Source organism: Peromyscus leucopus, chromosome 17 (assembly GCF_004664715.2).
Source record: "Peromyscus leucopus breed LL Stock chromosome 17, UCI_PerLeu_2.1, whole genome shotgun sequence".
Classification (NCBI taxonomy): Eukaryota; Metazoa; Chordata; class Mammalia; order Rodentia; family Cricetidae; genus Peromyscus; species Peromyscus leucopus.
Window position 1 is genome coordinate 41,311,477 of NC_051077.1, and position 19,195 is coordinate 41,330,671.

The following is a 19,195-nucleotide window of genomic DNA, read 5'->3' on the forward strand; positions in this document are numbered from 1 at the left end:
TCCTTTCTCATCTTGTTCTTCCTCATCTTGTTCTTCCCCATCTGGCTCTTCCTCATCTTCCATCTTGTTACTCTAGTCCTCTCTTTTAGCCCTTCAATCTAGTTTTTCCCATCTAGTCCATTCCTCTCCAGTTCTTACCCATCTAGTTCTTCCATTCTCTTTTTTCCTCTCTCTCTCCTCCTTTCTGTTTCCTTATTCTCTCTGTTACCCTAAGTCTCTCAGGAATCCAGTTACAAACCCAAGCAATAGCAATCATATAGCAGAGCAAGGTCACCAGGCTTGAACTCTTATGGGATCATAAAGGCAGGTAAGAATTTTCCTCAGACAGTGACCACCAGGCTTTCTTTTACAACCCAAAGGGAGAGTGGTAAAGGAGGAGGTCAATAGAGAGCTGATGATCAGTTAGTATATCAAGAAGGGAATTTATGTGCTCAATCTACATTCCTAGAAGTGGTTAGGTAAAAAATTAGGAGTATATTAGTAAGGCTGTAAGAAAAGAAGGGTCTCACCCTAAATTACACAAGAAATAAAGCTATCCTCCTGACCTAGGGGACAGGTGTTGTTTCATTTGGCCTTGGATGCATGATAGGTATTTTAGATAAATACACTGTTAGGAGTTCCTGGAAACACACAAGAAAATCATTTTAGGAACCAGCTAATATATATACAAAAGCTAAAATATCACCAAGACTTCTTAAACCATGGCTTGACTTTGAAACGAAGTCCTTGACTTTTCCAAGTAGTAGCTTTTGTGATGGTAGCTGAATTCCATTACATTTTCCTGTGGCTTGCAGCAGATCTCCATGATCCAGGACAACAACAGGATATCCAAAAGGAGCCCCAGTGAGAGCCCACTATCGGTGGCATAGCAGAAGCCAGAGGCCTTGAGCCAGACCAATGACTTTTGCAATGAACACTTGCAAGTAAACATGAATGGACTAAAGGGTTCATTGTGTGACTCAATGGGCTACGCTACAGCTTCCATGACAAGAGTCTTCTCTCTCTCTCTCTCTCTCTCTCTCTCTCTCTCTCTCTCTCTCTCTCTCTCTCTTTCTTTGTTTTGTTTTTGATTTTTCTTTTCAATTTGGTTTTGATTTAGGGGGAGGTTGCCAGGGCAGAGGGTGGATGTGAAGGGACAGGGAGATAAATGGGGTTGGAATGCATGATGTGACATCCACAAAGAATCAATAAAAGTTACAACAAACAAACATCCCAAAACATAAACAAACAAACAAAAACTAAAGAAAATTTATCTAAAAAAAAATCTGTAAGCTTCAGTTTCTTCATCTATATAATAGAATAATATAACACCTTTTAAGGTTATATTTTAAAACCAACTAATACAAAAATATTCAGTTCAACATTTGGCTTAAAGCACTAAGAGTGCAGCCATGCTGCTGTGTGATTATTACTTTTGCACATGCGCCATAACAAGCTGTATAGCCACTACTGTAGGAGAGGAAGCCAAAGACACTGGCAAACCCAAAGGCTTGAAACAATGCAACTGCAAAAGTAAGAGAAATGTCTTAGATGCAAAATTGTATGTTTGAATGGGTAAAAATGCACCAATTTAGTAAATGTCATTTAGGGGTGAGAGGGAACATTCTAGATGTCCCAAGGCCTGCAGTGACAACTCTGTTTCTTTTGAGGATATTCATTCTCTGACTCCTTGAGGAAAAGTATAACATTCTATTAATGCTTGATGTTATAGTCTCATCAAAATCACTCTTCATAAATTCTAAAAATTGTATCTGGGTTCTTGTGTTTGACTTTAATTGGACTCAGGGTATAGTTTCTTTTCACAACAAGCACTGGTTGGACTTTGTAATGGAAAAAGTCACCAAAGGCTGACTTATGCCAGGGATTTCCATATGGCAATGTTACAAGAGTCAGACTTTGCTTCTATACAAACAAGCATCAAGACAAGGGAAAAAAAGTTCTTCTTTTCTTTGTAAGATCGATTTTCAAAATGATGTGGGCAATTTGGAGTATGAATTCTCACACAGTTTGTTTTGCTTTAACTCTTTTTCATATGTTATGGTTTGTCATTCATATGTCACAAATGTGAAGCAGAATCATAGATATGTACATATGTATATGTATAAGTGTGGTGATATTTTATTTGTGCGTTAATAAATAAAGCTTGCCTGGAGATCAGGGGGGAATGGCCAGCCATTTTATGTAAACAAAGAAGTCAGGCAGCACACGCCCTTAATCCCTTAGCAGGCAGGATCTCTGTGTGTTCAAGGCTACACTAGGGAACAGAGACAAGCGTGGTAACACATGCCTTTAATCCCAGTACCAACCATAGAGGTCTGGAGGTCTGTACAGACAGACAGAAAGTGACAGAGCTGTGTAGGAAGAAGAAGTGAGGTAGCTTGGCTAAGATAGCCAATGAGAGGGCAGAAAAGCAAGGCATATAAGCCTGGGTAGACCAGAAGCCAAGTTCTTTGAAAGCTGCGGAGTTGGTGAGGTGAGGTTAGCTGATGGCTTTCTGTATTTCCCTGATCTCTCTAAGGCTTTAACCAAAATTTCTGGCTCCATGTTTCTTATTTAATAAGACCATTTAGAAACTTGTCTACATATAAGATGTGTGTGTGTGTGTGTGTGTGTGTGTGTGTGTGTATGTATACAATGAAGCACAGAATTTTATAAATAAATAAAAATTGATCACTAAGGCAAGTAGAAACATGGGCGATTCCAGATAAAATAAATAAAAGACTTGCTTGCAGATAACCTGCTCACACTTGCAATCCTGAGCACTTTAGAAGCTGAGGCAGGTAGATTACTATAGGCTTGAGGTTATATAGTTTCAGTCTGGGTTGCCAGCTTGATTATGTTCAAGACCCTGCCTCAAAATAAAATTAAATTTAACAAAACATAAAAAAACTTGCTCTTCAATTTGTCATTGATATTTTAAATTTATTATCAGTTCCTGGAATTTTGGAATAACTGGTTGAGAACAAAATCTGAATTTCTCCCTCTTGTTTGGACATGGAAGGCAAAACTCCAATTTCTGTCTCCCTTCTTCAGCTTTACTCGTCTGTCCTTTATCCTGTAAGCACTCAGGACAAATGCCTTTGCCAGGGGAGCAGTCGATGTAGGTAGACTGAGTTGCTCATCTATAAACAAGAGTTGGATTGTTTCTTTTTGCATGTAGCATGGCTGTGACTCACTATAACATTGGAAAAAAGTTGCTTTTCTTCCATAAGTTCCCTTAGGAGGAATAGCTTAACTTACAACACAGATCACAAAGCGAAGTGATGCGTTCTGTCAGAATTGCCTGTAAATATGGAGTGAGATCAGCCTGTCAGTCTTACCTTAAAAGAGATCTCATACTGCTCTCCTCCCCAGATCTCTAAGCCTGGGTCGTAGCCACCCAGTTCCCAAAACCACTTTCGATCCACTGAGAAGAGACCTCCAGCCATAACAGGAGACCTGGAAGACACAAGATAGACACCATTTAAAGGACTATGAACATTAAAGGCAGTAGTATTTTGCTTTGAAATTCATGATCTGGTTTAGTGGTCAAAGTACGTCATTTTTCAGCGTGGTTATCTATAGGTAAATGTAGAATTCCTATTGCATTTCCTATTGAAGTGGATGTAGGAAAAAAAATCTTTGTGAATATTAAGCTTTGCAATCCAAGTCCTTCAGAATCATACTTGGCTACTTGCTTATCATCAGAAAGAAATACATTAATATCAGTGATGGATATGTTGGGAAATAGTACTAACTTTTATGTTTTTTTTCTTGAGAGACATCTTTTAGACAGAATGGTGGTGAAAATGTAATAGGCAATGTCTTTGATTTAATCTCTCACATGAATTTATTCATTGAGCACGTATCTACTATATACAATTCATGTCCTATTTAGAGACTATGAAATACAATATCGGATAAAATAAGATTTTAAAACAAAATTTTGATTACATGTATTTGTGTGTATCTGTGTATGGGTGTATGCACATGTTCTGGAGCCTGGGAGTCCAGTAGAGGGGGCCAGACCCCATGGTGCTGGAATTACAGGTGGTTGTGAAGCCACCGACAGGATTCTGGGAATTGAACTCTTGTCCTCTGGAAGAGTAATACGGGCTCTGAACTACTGACCCATCTTTGAGCCCAAGGAGAAATATTTCTGTAGGTGTAGATTTTATATAATTGGCCAGAACAAAGATCTAGAAGAATGATTTATCTATTCTCCCTAGGAAAGTGCGCAGGATATATAGAGAGTCTCATGTAACATTTACATTTTGTTAGGAATGGAATTTTTAGAATCAGATGTCCCTTACTCCACTCCTCTCTCCAGCAGCTGCTCCCGCCCCCATTTTCCTGCACACAGCATTCCAAAGTGGAATTATAACTGAAGCTGGAACAACTCAAGACTGTAACATTTATTGGGTGCAAATTCCCAGTGATCGTATCACTAAGTTCTAACCTTTACTTCTTCAGGGCTGGGTTATAAGTCACTAACAGTTTTGAATTTTAGAGATATTGGGGAAAAGAAATTAATTCTGAAATTATTTAATTGTAAATAGTTTTGTTGCAAGCACAATAATCTTGTTTAACATGATCTTCTCAAAAGTTTGAATAGTATATTTTGGGTTAATCTGTCTATAAATTAAATTCAAATGGAGCCATCAATTATTAAGAGTATTGAAATTTATGAGGGTAATTCTATATTTATTTGTTCTTGGTGTTCTATCAGCTTTGTTTTTATGTCATGTTTTTGTAGCCTTGTTAATAGTGCAGAAATATTTAGAATTTTTGTGCTTTTGATGAATTGCCTCATTATAACTAGGAAATGGCTTTTATTATTTCTGGTGATATTATTTGCTCTGGCATCTATTCTGTGTCATGATTATAACCACGCTGGTTTCCTTGTGTTCTCCAACTCTAGTGTGTATAACGGTTCCTGGCTTTTCACCTTTTCACCGGTTGTGTATTCATACCTCCCGTAGGTTTCTGAGTGGCTGATGTCGCTTAGTAGGTAGAGTGGTGGTGTAGCGTGCGTGACGCCGGGGTCTGCATTCTCAGTGCCATCTCTAGTCACAGCTCGTGGCAGGCAGAGGCAGCAGGATCAGTTCATGGTCATCCTCAGCTATGTAATGAGTTTAGGTCAGCCTGGCCTACACGAGACCCTCTCCTCTATGTCTCCCTGAAAAAGTGGGTTTCTTCTAAGTGGCACACACACACACACACACACACACACACACACACACACACACACACACACACCTGGCTTTTCAATTGGGTCATCTGCATGCTAGAAGAGGGCACCAGATCTCATTATACATGGTTGTGAGCCACCTTGTGGTTGCTGGGAATTGTACTCAGGACCTCTGGAAGAGCTGCCAGTACTCTTAACCTCTGAGCCATCTCTCCAGCCCCTAACTGAAGTTTTTGATAGCAGCTTTCCATTTCTCTTTCTCCAGCTTTTGCACTTGTTACGCATTTCACTGCATGCTATTCACCCCACATCATAATGCTCATAGTTTAAAGTAAATATGCTTTGAAAACATTTCAGTAACAAACTTCCATCATAAACAATATGCACATACATGAACAACACATGAACTATATACAAATAAACAAACAATGCAGAAATAATATTTGGAGCACCATTTTGTATTCTGTTGGGTTTAAATAGTTCCAGAGAAAATTTAGCATTGTGATTTGTCTGTAGACCTGAGTCCGTGGATTGACTTCTGACCCAAAGGAGTTGATTCCAGGTAATGTGACACCAAAGCCAGAAGAACTGAGGTAGGGACTTCCTGCTTCATCCAACAGTAAAGAGTTTATTTAGTGTGTCATACTGTCTTCTTCCTCGGAAAACGAACAGGAGCAGTCAACTCTTTTCTGCGTATTCTTCTGCTCTGTTTTTTATTTTGAGTAAAACTGGTCTCTCAGATCTCTCGGTTGGTCCCATTCTTCAGATTCTCATCCGCCTGTCTACTTCCTGCCTGATTACTTCCAAACCCCCTTCCTGTTTTGTTCTGTGGGAATGTGAACACACTGGAGGCATGGCTTGTGGCTCTGTGTCCCGGTGACACATGACTGCTGCTTACAAACACTGTTCACAGTATCACAAATCAGTCCTCATGCTTTGCAATTAAAAACGTTTGTCATCCCTGGGATGACTTCTGAAATTAAGGTGGCCATGAGGATTCTTTATTTCCATGGCATAGAAATATGTGACTTTTCTGCATACTTAATGGAAGTCAGTTTTCTATTTCATACCAACGCTATTGAGCCATGTAATAAATATGCTTTCCTTTTTACGTATGGTTAAATAGCTTCCCGTTTCTACAGCAATTTTTTTTATGCTCCAAATTTGGTTCACTTTTAAATTATTGAGGCTATCGTGTAAAAGTTTACTGGGACCATTCTTTATTTGGCGGCAGTGACGAACTCTGTGTTCTCATTTGCAGATGTACATTTCAGAACGTGTGGCTGCTTTTCTCTTCTAAACTAGGACATTTTCTGAATGCTATGTCTTTATAAGGAGTTGCCAAATGACCTACCATTCTCCAATTCATGTATTGATTCTTTACTTCATATATTCAGAAAAAAATAATGGAGTTTTAATTGAAACATGCTTTCTCTAGGGTGTTTTTTTTTTAACCTCTTTTCTCAAATTTTTAGGCATATAGAGTATGATTTCGAATTTTAACACATGCCACATAACCTTTTGGATTAGAGAAATGAAAGCATACAAAATACTGAGAAATAAATACATGTTTTAAAATACGCTAACAATTAAAATCTAGGTCCAATAATGTGAAGGAAATGCCAGTTTGTCGCCTTAGGAAATAAACTGGCTCTCAGCTCTCTTTCATTTCAGTGGACACAGTGAAATTTCTGGACATGTGGGCTGCATTGTGAATTCGATCAGAAATGAAGCGACACACTTTCCCTCAGGACCCAGTCAAGCCAAGTCAATCAGCAGAAAGGCAGCCCACAGGATTTTCCATCAGGCAGGCAGACATTTTTAGTTGGTCCACGACTCAGAACTCTTATAATTAAAATGGTAATAATTATTATTTCAACAAGAATTCAGTTGCAGAGCAAATGATATTTGAAATGCAAGAAGGGTTTCTAAGCGACAAATAGTGTCTTAAATTAAGATTTTGAGAAGACTATTTAAAACTATTTTGAGTAATTTAACTTTGTCCAGTAATATGAAATGGAAAAAGGAGGACAGAGATTATTTCTACCCTTATATTATGCAAGGAGTTGATCATTCCAGGTCCAAAGAGTGAAATGAGCCTGAGCTGAGAGAGAGGTATCTTTTAGAAAGCCAAGGTGGAGAAACAGAGGGGAAATGTAATGACTATCACAGAAATCTGTGCTTTCACTGAACAGTTTCCATGCCTGCATCAAGGAAGAAACGGCCTGGATAGCATGGTGATGGAAAGAACAGTGTGAGCGATGAAGTTCAAAGCTGGAAGCATATGCCTGCAGTCAGCTGACCTGAGTAACCAGGCAACGCTCTTCTGGTCTCAGCCCCTGAGCAAGTTCAGGCACCAAGTAAACATCTTAGCATCATGATACTTCTTGCTTCTACCTCTAAGAGGCACCAGATAGCATTTTCTCTCCCTCTCTCTCTCTCTCTCTCTCTCTCTCTCTCTCACGCACATGCACACTTTTTCTTTCTTTATACCTCTTCTGCTTTTTCAGATGGGAATACATTTCATCATTAATATTAAAAAATGCAACGAACAGATGTTCTTTATTTCTTTCTCAGAGGCATTAGTCATTTGGCTTGTATCCTAGGAGTGATGGATTCTTTGACTTCTCAAGCAATGGACGGACTTCAGAAGTGATCCGATTAACAAAATGAACAGCTCAGGTTTCTTGTACTTTGTCGTTGATAGAACCTGACGGTAGATGGAAGCAATAATGGCCCCAATGAATTGTGGTTTCTTTTATCCATGCCTTGTACAGTACTTTCTCATCCCGGCTTGGTTTTCCACTGTTAGCAAATGGGGTGCAGGAAGAAGCATATGTCCTAGGGACTGTTCCCTTTTACTAGTTACGGAAGCCCATGACCCTGGGAAGAAACTTGAGCTCTACTGTCAGAGACAAATGGCCCCAGTGACAATCAGGACCAGTGGCCACAACTGTGAGACTTTCCAAACTACCTTAGCTTATCCAGCTCCATCCAAGCCAGAAGATGACTAGTATCACATGAATGACCATAGCCACACATGGGCTAATTCTCCTACGTGGATTAATACTGACTGTTTGGTCTCCTAGGAATGTGGTGATATATTGTGTACCCTAATAAATTTGCCTGAAGATCGGAGAACAGAATAAGTCACTAGATTAAACATAGAGGCCAGGCAGTGATGGCACACACCTTTAATCCCAATACTTGGGAGTCACATGCCTTTAATCCCAAATACTTGAGATCTCATGCCTTTGCTTGGGAAGCACACATGCCATCAATCCCATCACTAGGAAAGCCGGGACAGGAAATGATATGGGTGGGTGGAGAAAGGTATATAAAGTGTGAGGAGACAGGAACTAAAGTCTTTCAGCTGAGGAAAGCTTTTCAGGCTGAGGAGTCCTAGAGGTAAGAGGTGGTTTGTTCCTTTGTCTCTGTGATCTTTCTGCATTTACCCCAGTATCAGGCTCTGTTTTTTTTTTTTTTTTTAAAGTCCTATTAGCAATTCATGTTACACAGGAAGCTGAACTTTCTATGGTTGAACAGATGAATTAATTGCTAGCCAAGTAGGAGTTAATCATGCTACTTAAGAGAAATCAACAGAGCAAATTGAGTTGTGTCTAATTTATGACCCATGGAATTGTGGATCAACAAACCCGTGGCTTTAACCTCCTGGTTTCTCGGATGTGTTGCGTGCATGCATAGGGAGCACATGGCAGAACTTATTTGAGATGCAAGCTCTTAAGGAACGTATTAGCAGTTGTATTATGCAAGCAGTGAGAGATGATACTCATTGTTAAAGACAGCACTTTGGCTAGCTACTTCATTTCTAAAATACAAATGATATAGTCTCATTATTTTTATTTTCTTTATGTATTTACTCTGTCTGTCTCTGTCTGTCTGTCTGTCAGTCTCTCTCTCTCTCTCTCTCTCTCTCTCTCTCTCTCTGTAGACATGTACGGGATGGTGCATGTGTGGAGATCATTGAACAACTCGGGGAAATAGGTTTTCTCTTTCCACCATGTTGGTTCTGAAGATCGAACTTCAATTCTCAAGTTTGGTGGCAAGGATCTTTATTCACTGAGCCATCTCACTGGCCCAGGATGATTTTTTTTAAAGTTGTCTCTACTCATATCCTGGGGTATATTGCCATGCAGAGCTGAATTCAGAGCTACTTAAGACAAAAGTGGAAGGCTTTTATTCTAAAGAGGGGGAGGCTTCTGTTTTTCTAGACTTACAAATGCAAACATTAGTGTTAGAAGTATTAGTAGGAAAGGAGGTCAACTGGTCATATCAACAGTTGGCAGGGTTAGAACCATTTAGCTCTTTGGATAAAATGAAGAGGAAACAAAATCATAAGTCATGGTACATAATTTCACTATGATGTATCATGGTTGATCAGTGTGCTCTTGTCCCACACAAATACACGTTATGTTAGGAGTTCAAACCTTTTATGAAATTCCACATGCTTTTTGCTATCTGCTTTGTATTTAAAATAGTAGATGCTCCTGAGAGTGGGTATAAAGTGTTGACAGACGAAATCACGTACAATTTATGTAGTGCCTTAAATCAACAAATGCAGTCTGATGGCCTTGGCTTGACGTTTCAGTCACTTTGTTGTTTCTGAAGTGTTTAGAAGCTCCTGTTTGCATGTCTTTGGTAGTTTGGCATGTGACAAAATGGAAAACTCCGTAAGTCAAAAAAGGCTATACTCACATCATCTTAGTGGGCACAGGAAGAGAATAGACAAAATGTGCTAAACACTTTTTCAGTTGTATTCTTCTAGGCAGACAGGATGCTGCATCTGTCAACTACTTTTTTTGCAGTTTAAATTGATGTGTGGGCATTCGTTTGTGTGTGTGTGTGTGTGTGTGTGTGTGTGTGTGTGTGTGCATGTGTGTGTGTGTGTGTGCATGTGTGTGTGCGCGTGCGCGCGCATGCGTGCGTGCGTGTGCGTGTGTGTGTGTGTGTGTAAGTGAGAGCTAAAGCCCTACCAAGAAGAAGAATATTTCCCCATTCCTTTTTTTTAATTTTAAAAGTATTTTTATTAATTAATTTATTTTTCTATTATCAGCTTGATAGAGTATAAATTCTTATTCTAATAGTGAAATGTTTCATTGAGGCTTGCCAAGTAATTGAGTAAACCCAAAACTTATTATAAGCCACAGTCACCCTAGGGTCTCCCCTGCTGTATAGCCTCCCTGGTTCTGTGGGCTGTAGTCCGATTGTTCTTTACTTTATATCTAGAATCCACTTATGAGTGAGTACATACCGTGACTGTCTTTCTGAGTCTGGGTTACCTCGCTCAGGATATTTTCTAGTTCCATCCATTTGCCTGCAAATTTCATGCTGTCATTGATTTTCTCTGCTGAGTAGTACTACATTGTGTCTATGTACCACATTTTCTTAATCCATTCTTCGGTTGACGGGCATCTAGGTTGTTTCTAGGTTCTGGCTATTACAAATAGTGCTGCTATGAACATACCTGAGCATGTGTCCTTGTGGTATGATTGAGCATTCCTTGGGTATATGCCCGAGAGTGGTGTGGCTGGGTCTTGAGGTAGATCGATTCCAAAGTGAGTGCAAAGGTGGACTCACCTGTGTGGATACAGCTTGCGCTTCCTGCTAACCTGAATCTTTAATGGGGTGTGTGCTGAGCAATTGATTGGAGCCACCCTAAGATGTCCCCTCATGAAACCTCTTCCAGGGTGTGCAAAATTCAAATGAGGTGTTTTCTTAAATCACTTCTGCCCCTTTCAAAATGCGAACATGTTGTCTTATTTTCGAAGTTTCTATCTTATTTATTTTTTACCAAGCAAGGGCTGGGTTTAGATTTTTAGAACAAATTAGTTAATTTTGATGTCAGGGAGCCAATCCAGATCTTTTCCCATGCTGTGCAAGTACACTCTACCCTAGAAGTTATACCCTAGTCCTGGATTAAAAATACCCATAAAATTATAGAACCTGTTTAACTATCCCCAAATTTCTGCTGGATTTTTTTTTTTTGTATTTCTAATTTTCAGTTGACCACAAATTTTGCTCGTGGCCTCTTATTAAATATAATGATGGTGACTACAGGGTGATTGTTTTATGAATCTTTCATGTGGCTTAAATGATACAAACGCTGGGAGCCGTGTTCCAGTAATAATGCCATCACAGTGGGTTTATAGGCCTGAAAACAGCCTCATTCTCCTGCCCCCCCTGGTTTTCCTAGAGTGACCTGGGATACTGACTGTATGAGCAGGAATGAGTCTGGGTGTGTTTTGATTTCTAGATCTGGAAGTTACTTCATTCTTGGGTCTGCTTCCTTCCTCCTCACACTTTCCCTGGACAGCTCTGCTCACAGTGGACCCACTCCGTGGAGGCAGCCCCCGAGGGCCCCTTCTGAGAATGGTTGCCCTGAGTGCAGGCATGCAGCACCTCACAGCGTGTTGTGTGCTTGAACTCCAAAGCCACAGTGCTCAGGCTCAGGAGTTCACGGAGCCTGCCGTCAACCCAACGCCGTTGGTTTCTGAACTTATTGTTGTTCTCCACAGGGGCTGAGATTCAGCCCTCGAGACACGGGCCGAGGCCAATTCACCATCTCGAGCATCTCTGTTGCCTTCTTGCTCTTCTCTCAGTTCCTTTATTTTTCCCTACTTTTTAACTGAGAAAATAAAATCGGCTAACACTATACTTACTGACCCATATAGAGGCCTGGATTTTGTCAGCAGACCACCCATTCACTCTTTGAATGCCAGCGTGCACTCAGCAAACGTCTCCTGCTCCCCTTGCATGATGCATGGATGGGATCGCAGTGTTATCAAGGCGGGGGAAGGGCTTGTCTAGAGCTCTACTGTCTCCTGCATCCCTTGTCTTTAGCATGATGCTCACCCTCCCCCCCAACCCCCGCCCCGAAAACCATGTTTGATGTGGAGGGATCCCTCGGTGACTGTAGTATGGTAGTGAATGCCAGCACCTTGCGGCTTCTGCATTGTGTCTCTTTCTAACCTGCGGGTCCGGCCCTCTCTCAGACTCCCCTTCCACCATCAAGAGGCCCTTTCTCTACTGCGTTCTGTGTGCCTCGTCCAAGCTCTCCGTACTCCCACCATCAAAAGGAACACAGTTATGGTGTGAAATGGCAGAGCAAATTACTTATTTCCTCAGTAATTGGAGACTTTTCAGAAGCTAAAAATCCCCAGTGCGGAATGGGGGAGCCTTTCTTCTTGGATACAAATATAACTCTCCATTCACAGGATAAATGCTAGTTATTAAAATCTAAGCATGGGTGAACGACAGGAAAGCTTGTTTTATGCTTCATTTATTTAATAAACATCTGACAGTTCCTTCTTATGAAAATGTTGCCCCTTTATCTTAGCGAGGAATGCAAAATATGCTTTTTTCTCTCTAGTGCTGATTGCAACTTGAAAGAAATTTTTGCTTCATTTGATGGCATTTTATATCAAGCTAGAATTGACTAAATGTGGCTTAGATTTTTAATACCTCTTATCAACTATTCAGTGTTCAGTAAATTCACATGATATATCTGCTTAACGGCCTTAATTCCTTTACAAACAAACCCAGAAAGCTAGGTGTGGTGGTATGTGTTTCTAATATCAGCATTCGTGAAGCTGAGGCAGGAGGATTGAGATTTTGAGGACAGGCTAAGCTGCATATAGGGACTCTGTCTCAACAACAACAAAACAACAACAACAACAACAACAACCATAACAATAAAAAACCCCAAACCAAATGAAACACAAAGAAAATGAAATGTGGGAAAAGGTTGTTAGGCATAAAAGCCTATGAAGTGTTTTTTATTGTTGTTGTTGTTGTTTGTTTTTTTTTCTTTTCTAGGTGGGGTTTCTCTGTGTAGCCCTGACTGTCCTAGAACTCACGCTGTAACTAATGGGGCAGAAAAGAAAGAGAGCGTGGTTGTTGTACTCTGTTTCTACTTCCATCTTGCCCTGATTCTATGGCAACTGTGAAACATGATCACAAATGTTTAAACCCTCTTCCCATTGAGAGATGAGAGGTGGTGTTTGTGTCTCCACCCTTGGCTTGATGGGATTCCTATTGCTGTAACCCACAGGTATGATGCAGAGGAATTGTGATGCTATGTGGCTTTTGAAGGACCACAGAGCTTTCTTGCTTGTTCTTCCTTGCTTATTAGGGGCATTTAATGTTGGTGCTCTGAGTTATCATGTGAACTTGAGCCCACAGTGGAGCCCACAGGCTAGGAGAAAATAAGATGGTGCCCGGGATCTTTGCCCCATATTAGGGATCTGCTTCCATTTACTTGAGATGTAAAGTTCTTATTCTTTTCATGGAGAATTCTTTCTTGTATATAAGTATAGCTGCACACATTTCTGCATAAAGATTTGAGGGAATTGTAGATGCTTAGGTAGTGAATAATAATAAAAAAGAAATAAAAGGAGGACATGACTGCTCCTAAGTAGTTGAGGTTTTCATTATAACTATAAGGGAGGAAAACAACCAGAGGCAGAGACATCTGGAAGAATCTAGAGTGGATATGACCAGCAGACTGGACTGGGCCATGTGAGGGGAGGGAGGAGGAGAGAGGGGAGAGCCAGGAGCCAAGAGGACAGGGAGCCAAGAGACCAAAGGCCAAAAAGGCCAGAAGGGTCAAAATGGCTGGATTATATAGGGAAGAGCCACTGGGAGAAGAGTAGCCCAGTCCAGTGCCTGGGATGGAGAAGTTCAAGGTACAGGGTGGGTTATGCGAGCCAGGAGGACCCTGTAACAGGTGGGGACTGAGGGATGCTGGGGGAAGCTGGTGGCCAGTGTCAACTTTAATATGTTAATAGGCACCTCTGTTAGCTAGTTGTCCTGGGTTTGAAGGTTTATGAATCCCAGAAAATGTGTGACCAAGGGCCACTGACCAAACTTTTTGTTCTCTTTCTCTCTCTCTCTCTCTCTCTCTCTCTCTCTCTCTCTCTCCTTCTTTTTTTTTTTTTTTTTTTTTTTTTTTTTTTTTTTTTTCTTCCTTCTTCTTCCTCTTCTTCTTCTCTTTCTCTCTTTTTATGTTTTGAGACAAGGTCATGCTATGTAACCTAGATGAATGTTAAATGGGGAAACACCACATTCCACTTCTGTTTTTGATAATGTAATGATAAATGCTCGCTGTGAACTTGACTGTGTTTAGGATCACCCATGAGATATACCCCTTAGTGAGTCTGTGAGGATGCTTACAGAGAGATTTATCGGAGGAGGAGGGAAGACCCGTCCTGAACGTGGGCAGCATCCCATGGGCCCTGGACCAAATAAACGGGAAAAAAAGGAGAAAGCAAGTGACCGCATTCATCTCTGTCTGCTTCCCGACTGTGAACACGGTGTTGCTGTCTGGGGCCTCGTGTTCTTCCCTCCAACATCCATAGCTGCTCATGCCATCTCCCCTTCCCATCATGATAGAGCATCCTCAAACTGTCATCCCACATTACCACTTCCTTTCTCGAGCTACTGGTGTCCATATTTTGTCAAAGTAATGAGACGTGTAACCACCACAAAGAAGACACGTTGGTGGTCCACAGAGAGGACACGTTGGTGGCTCTCTAGTAGGACGATTTGAAAGAAACAAGAGAGCAGTGTCAGTTAGGAGACACCGGCAGTCTGGGTGAGCAACCAGGAGGCCTTAGGCTAGTACTGTGGGGATGAAGAGGGATGGGAGACTACCTCTGAGGTAAAATTGGCAGACTTAGCAATTGATGTGGAGTGAAGAGGAGGAATGGGCCTGTGAGTAGATGTGTCATCCAATAAAAGAGATGTGGGCTCAGTGGAAACAGAGACGGTCAAGCCGACATCACAGTGTATGGAGGACCTCAGTACAATGGGGTGAGGCTGCTGGTCTGACTCCTTCACGGTTCCTCAAAGCAATCCAAGAAAATGAGTTCCGAAAATGATTCTTGTTGTTTCCTGGAGAAATCACTTTGGCTAAGCAACATGCTGTTCTGTCCTGAAGGCTAATTTATCTGGTTGGATAGTTAGGTACTTAAGGTTTCCCTATATTGTAGATGGTCTTGAATATTCAGGAAAGGTTTTTTATGTTAAGATTTGATCAAGCCAACTTAGAATCACTGAAAATGAATAATGTCGAAAATAACTGAGATGAACAGAAAATTACAAGAATAAACTTCCATTAATTGTTACTAATTTGAGGTGAGGGGAAAGCCTGCTACAACTCATCAAATTCATTTGTCTAAGATGGTGCTACCATTCATAGTTCTACTGTTTTATTTTTTTTGTTGTTGTTGTTTTTTTTCAGTCCACAATTGCTTCCTATTTCTGTTCTACAGATTGGCATAGAATATACATATAATCAAAATGCAACTCTGGCCACTCTTCTAAAAACAAAACAAAAACAAACAAACAAAAAACAAAGCTGCCATGGCAGAAATGAGCCTCAAATTCTTTTTATCTCTGTTTCTCTTTTTGCTAGAAATTGCTGACTTCAGCTGGGGATGTAGATGACTAGTACTGAGCTCACCTAGCATGGCGTATGGCCCTGGCCTTGACTCCCAACACCACTAAAGAGGCGGAACGGGTCTGTGAGGAGTTACGTTATCTAGAAGAAGATGTAGGTTCAGCAGAAAGAATGAAGGCAGAAAATCTGAAGGTTCTGAACTTCAATAGTTTTTCCTAAGAAACCACAGAGAAATAATAGTGTCCTTTGCTTTGGTAGGTGACTTTGGGTGTGACTTAAATAAGTTTTGCATAGGCAATATTGCGCGTGCACGCACACACACACACACACACACACACACACACACACACACACACGCCCCTGGAGAAATACTAGAATCCTCTCATTGGCTCTATTGGGTTAGAAGGTGTGCCTGTGAAGACTGGACCGCAAATGTCTGAAGCCTTTTGACATTTCCTTCCCTGACAACATGCAGAATAAGAACGAGGGAGGAAAGACTCAGTGTCGTCCCTACCAGTGAGCCTCTCTGCTGGGGACGATGTCTGCTCAGGAAGCTCTAGACACAGGAGGGTTGGCAAACCTGTTGCTGTTACTCATCCCGTGCTTAACCTACAGGAGGCAGCTGAATGACAGAAAGCCGGGGAAAGCCCGACAAAGCTCGTCATCGCCTGACCGAAACATGGAAGTGGGTGATGGAGGGCCGTTTTCAAAAGCCAGCCTCGGGTCAAGGTCTGGTACTGGAAGGAGAGAGGAATCCTGGCAGAAATCCATCAAGAGGAGCTGTAATGGGTACTGTTCATTGTCAGTTTCACTCAGAACACCTCGGGGACACATCCTACTGGGGTGTCTATAAGGCCATTTTTAGGGACAATTTACTGGGGAAGGAAGAGCAGACCCCAGTGTGTGGGGCACTATCCCAGAAGTAAAAAGGGGGAAGGAGAAAACCCACGGAGCGTCAGCATCTTCCTTCCCTGCTTCCCAGCTGCCCTGACAGGAACCGCCTTGCTCTCTCTGCTTCCCAGCATGATGGACGGATGGTGCTTTTGGAAGCACAAGATAACAATAGACCCATCACTCATTAAGTTGTTTCTCTCAGGCATTTTGTTCAGAGACATGACATGAAGTGACTAATACAGAGGTAAGAATTTTTTCTCCTCTTCAAAACATGCTTGGAAACCATTTGTAAAGATAACCAAATCCAATGCCAACGTCGAAATGTATGAAATGGACCCCAAGAACACTATACATGCTGGACTGCGGGTAGGATGTATTATACAGTACATTCTGAGTGCTTTCTTGTTTAAATTATATTTTTGTAGAAAGCTATACCCCAAACCATGTTCAAGATCCATCATCTGTAAACCATCTATAGTTATCCCAGGCTTGCCTGGACTGTCTGATCACCTTTCAAACCAGGAAAGATCTGCTTTGTTGTGTGGCTGTCACCATCCAGTGACCCGTTCTGTTACGACTACCATTTCTGAGAAACAAACTTTTCATTCTGTATCAAACCCATAAAACTGTTCTCCATAAAGGGACCGAAGAGCGAAGGCACACAGGCCCCAGGCCAGAGTAAAAGAATATTACCTGACATGGTCTAGTGCTGTAAAATACGAGAGAAATAGCTTTTGGGGGGAGGGGCAGATATAAAAAAACAGTACTATTCAGTTTCAAACTTACCTGTAACAAAAATATGCACAGTTTCAGCAAAGGGAGCAAAGGGGAGGTTGATTGAAATAGTAAGGGGCTTGTTTTGATTAATGAATTCTTTAAAGCTTTCTTTTTATTTATTCTTTGTGTCTTTCACATCATGCATCTCAATCCCTTCATTTCTTTCCCTTTTGTATCTGACCTCTGCCCTTGTGACCTCCCCCCCCATAAAATAAAATAAAATTTAAGAGAAAAAAGAAGGAAAACAAAAGAAAAAAAAGGAAAAATATCATGGAAGCTGCAGTGTGACACACAATGAGTCACACGGCAAACCCTTTTGTCCATATGTCTTTACTTGTAAGTGTTCATTGCAACGACTCATTGGTTTGGTTAGAGGCCTCTGGTTTCTGCTACAGTATCAATGCTGGGCCCTCTCTGAGACTCCTCCTGGATATCCTGTGGCTGCCCTGTGTCATGGACATCCTGCAGCTTTGGGCCTGTAAGAGCAGTCCCTTCACATGCTCCAGCAGGTCATAGATGGGGTGGATGTTGGGGTGGGCCAGTTTATAACCCTGGTTCTGGTCCTGGGTAGTTCCAGAGTTGGTCAGTCTGTCAGCTCTCCCCTGTCTTCACCACCAGGATGAGTTCTCTGTTTGCTGATTTTTTTTGTTGCAGTTTTTTTTTTTTTATGATCCTTAACTTTACCAGTGGTTGGGGCTATGTATTGGTCTCCTTTTTAGACATATGATGGCAATGATGATGATGATGATGATGATGGTGATGGTGATGATGATGATGGTGGTGGTGAGAGAAAGATCATGGAGACCTGTGTATCTCAGAGCAAATGCCATGCTGTGTGGAATAAAGGGAGGGGAGAAGAAAAGAAAAGAAGGTAACATCAGTCTGCTTTGTGAATGGCTGTTTATTTCATCTCCTTGGATGAGTCTTTGCAGAGAATATATTAACTAGGTTCTGCATGGTCTGCCGCGTCCTTCACTTCTAAGGTAGAGGATTGAGTCAGTCTCATTCTAACCAAAGAAGAGAAACAGAACAGGATTGGAGGGGCTGCTGTTTCCAGAGAGAAATGGGAGTGTGGTTGTCGGAAAGTGGCAGACAGATATCAGCATGTTAGTGTAGTGTCTTTACACACAGGCGTCTGTAACTCAGACTACATTAGGAAGAAGTGTACACGGTGTTGAGAATGTATATTAAGCACTGAGCACAAAGCAAGCATTTGGAGTACAGCCTTGGGAACCAGACTCTTCTGTGACATATCATAAAAGAACAGCTTGTTCTTTGTGACTTAGTCTTCTCGTCTGTCAGTTGGAGTTGGCAATGATGGCACCATGATGTTAAAATGCTAGTTCATGTGAGGTGTGCTTGGTGTAACTGAGCTCACCATGGATGCTGACTGTTTTTCCTACTGTTAACAGTCCGTGGAGATGAGAGGGGAGGTCATATTTCCTAGAGCTGAGAACTAGCCTCTAAGAAATGAGCTGTTCCCACAGGATTTCAAAAGCTATGTTTGGAGAATTTTCAACCTTAAATTTCTTTTGAAGGAGAGTTCTTCCCACAGACAACCTTTATTAATGCTAAGGGCACAGGAATGACATAATTAATACTTATTAGTTGTTAATGCTCACTAGTTGTTGTCCTTGGATTAGGAAGCTGTGCTTCCTTCCTCGCTGACAAGCCATGGTCCTGTCTCATTCCTAGAATGGTAATTAACAATGTGCCAAACAAGGTGTGTGCATGTGTCTGTATGTATTTGTCTCTGGGTGTGTCTCATGTATGTATGTGTCTCTGTGTATGTATGTGTCTCTGTGTGTGCATGTCTCTGTGTGTGTCTGTGTGTGTGTGTGTCTGTGGGGGGCAGTGTGCATGTCTCTGTGTGTATTTGTGTGTCTGTGTGAACATCTGTGTGTGTGGGGGCAGTGTGTATGTCTCTCTGTGTG

The 19,195-nt window shown here is 41.3% G+C and overlaps 1 protein-coding gene across 1 annotated transcript in view; it reads right to left on the bottom strand.

Moving 5' to 3' along the window:
• Galntl6 (polypeptide N-acetylgalactosaminyltransferase like 6) overlaps positions 1–19,195 on the bottom strand; it is a 1,066,425-nt gene that overhangs the window by 116,423 nt on the left and 930,807 nt on the right. Inside the window, 1 exon segment of the mRNA XM_028889258.2 lies at positions 3,321–3,438. Within this exon segment, the coding sequence (XP_028745091.1) occupies positions 3,321–3,438 (118 nt within the window).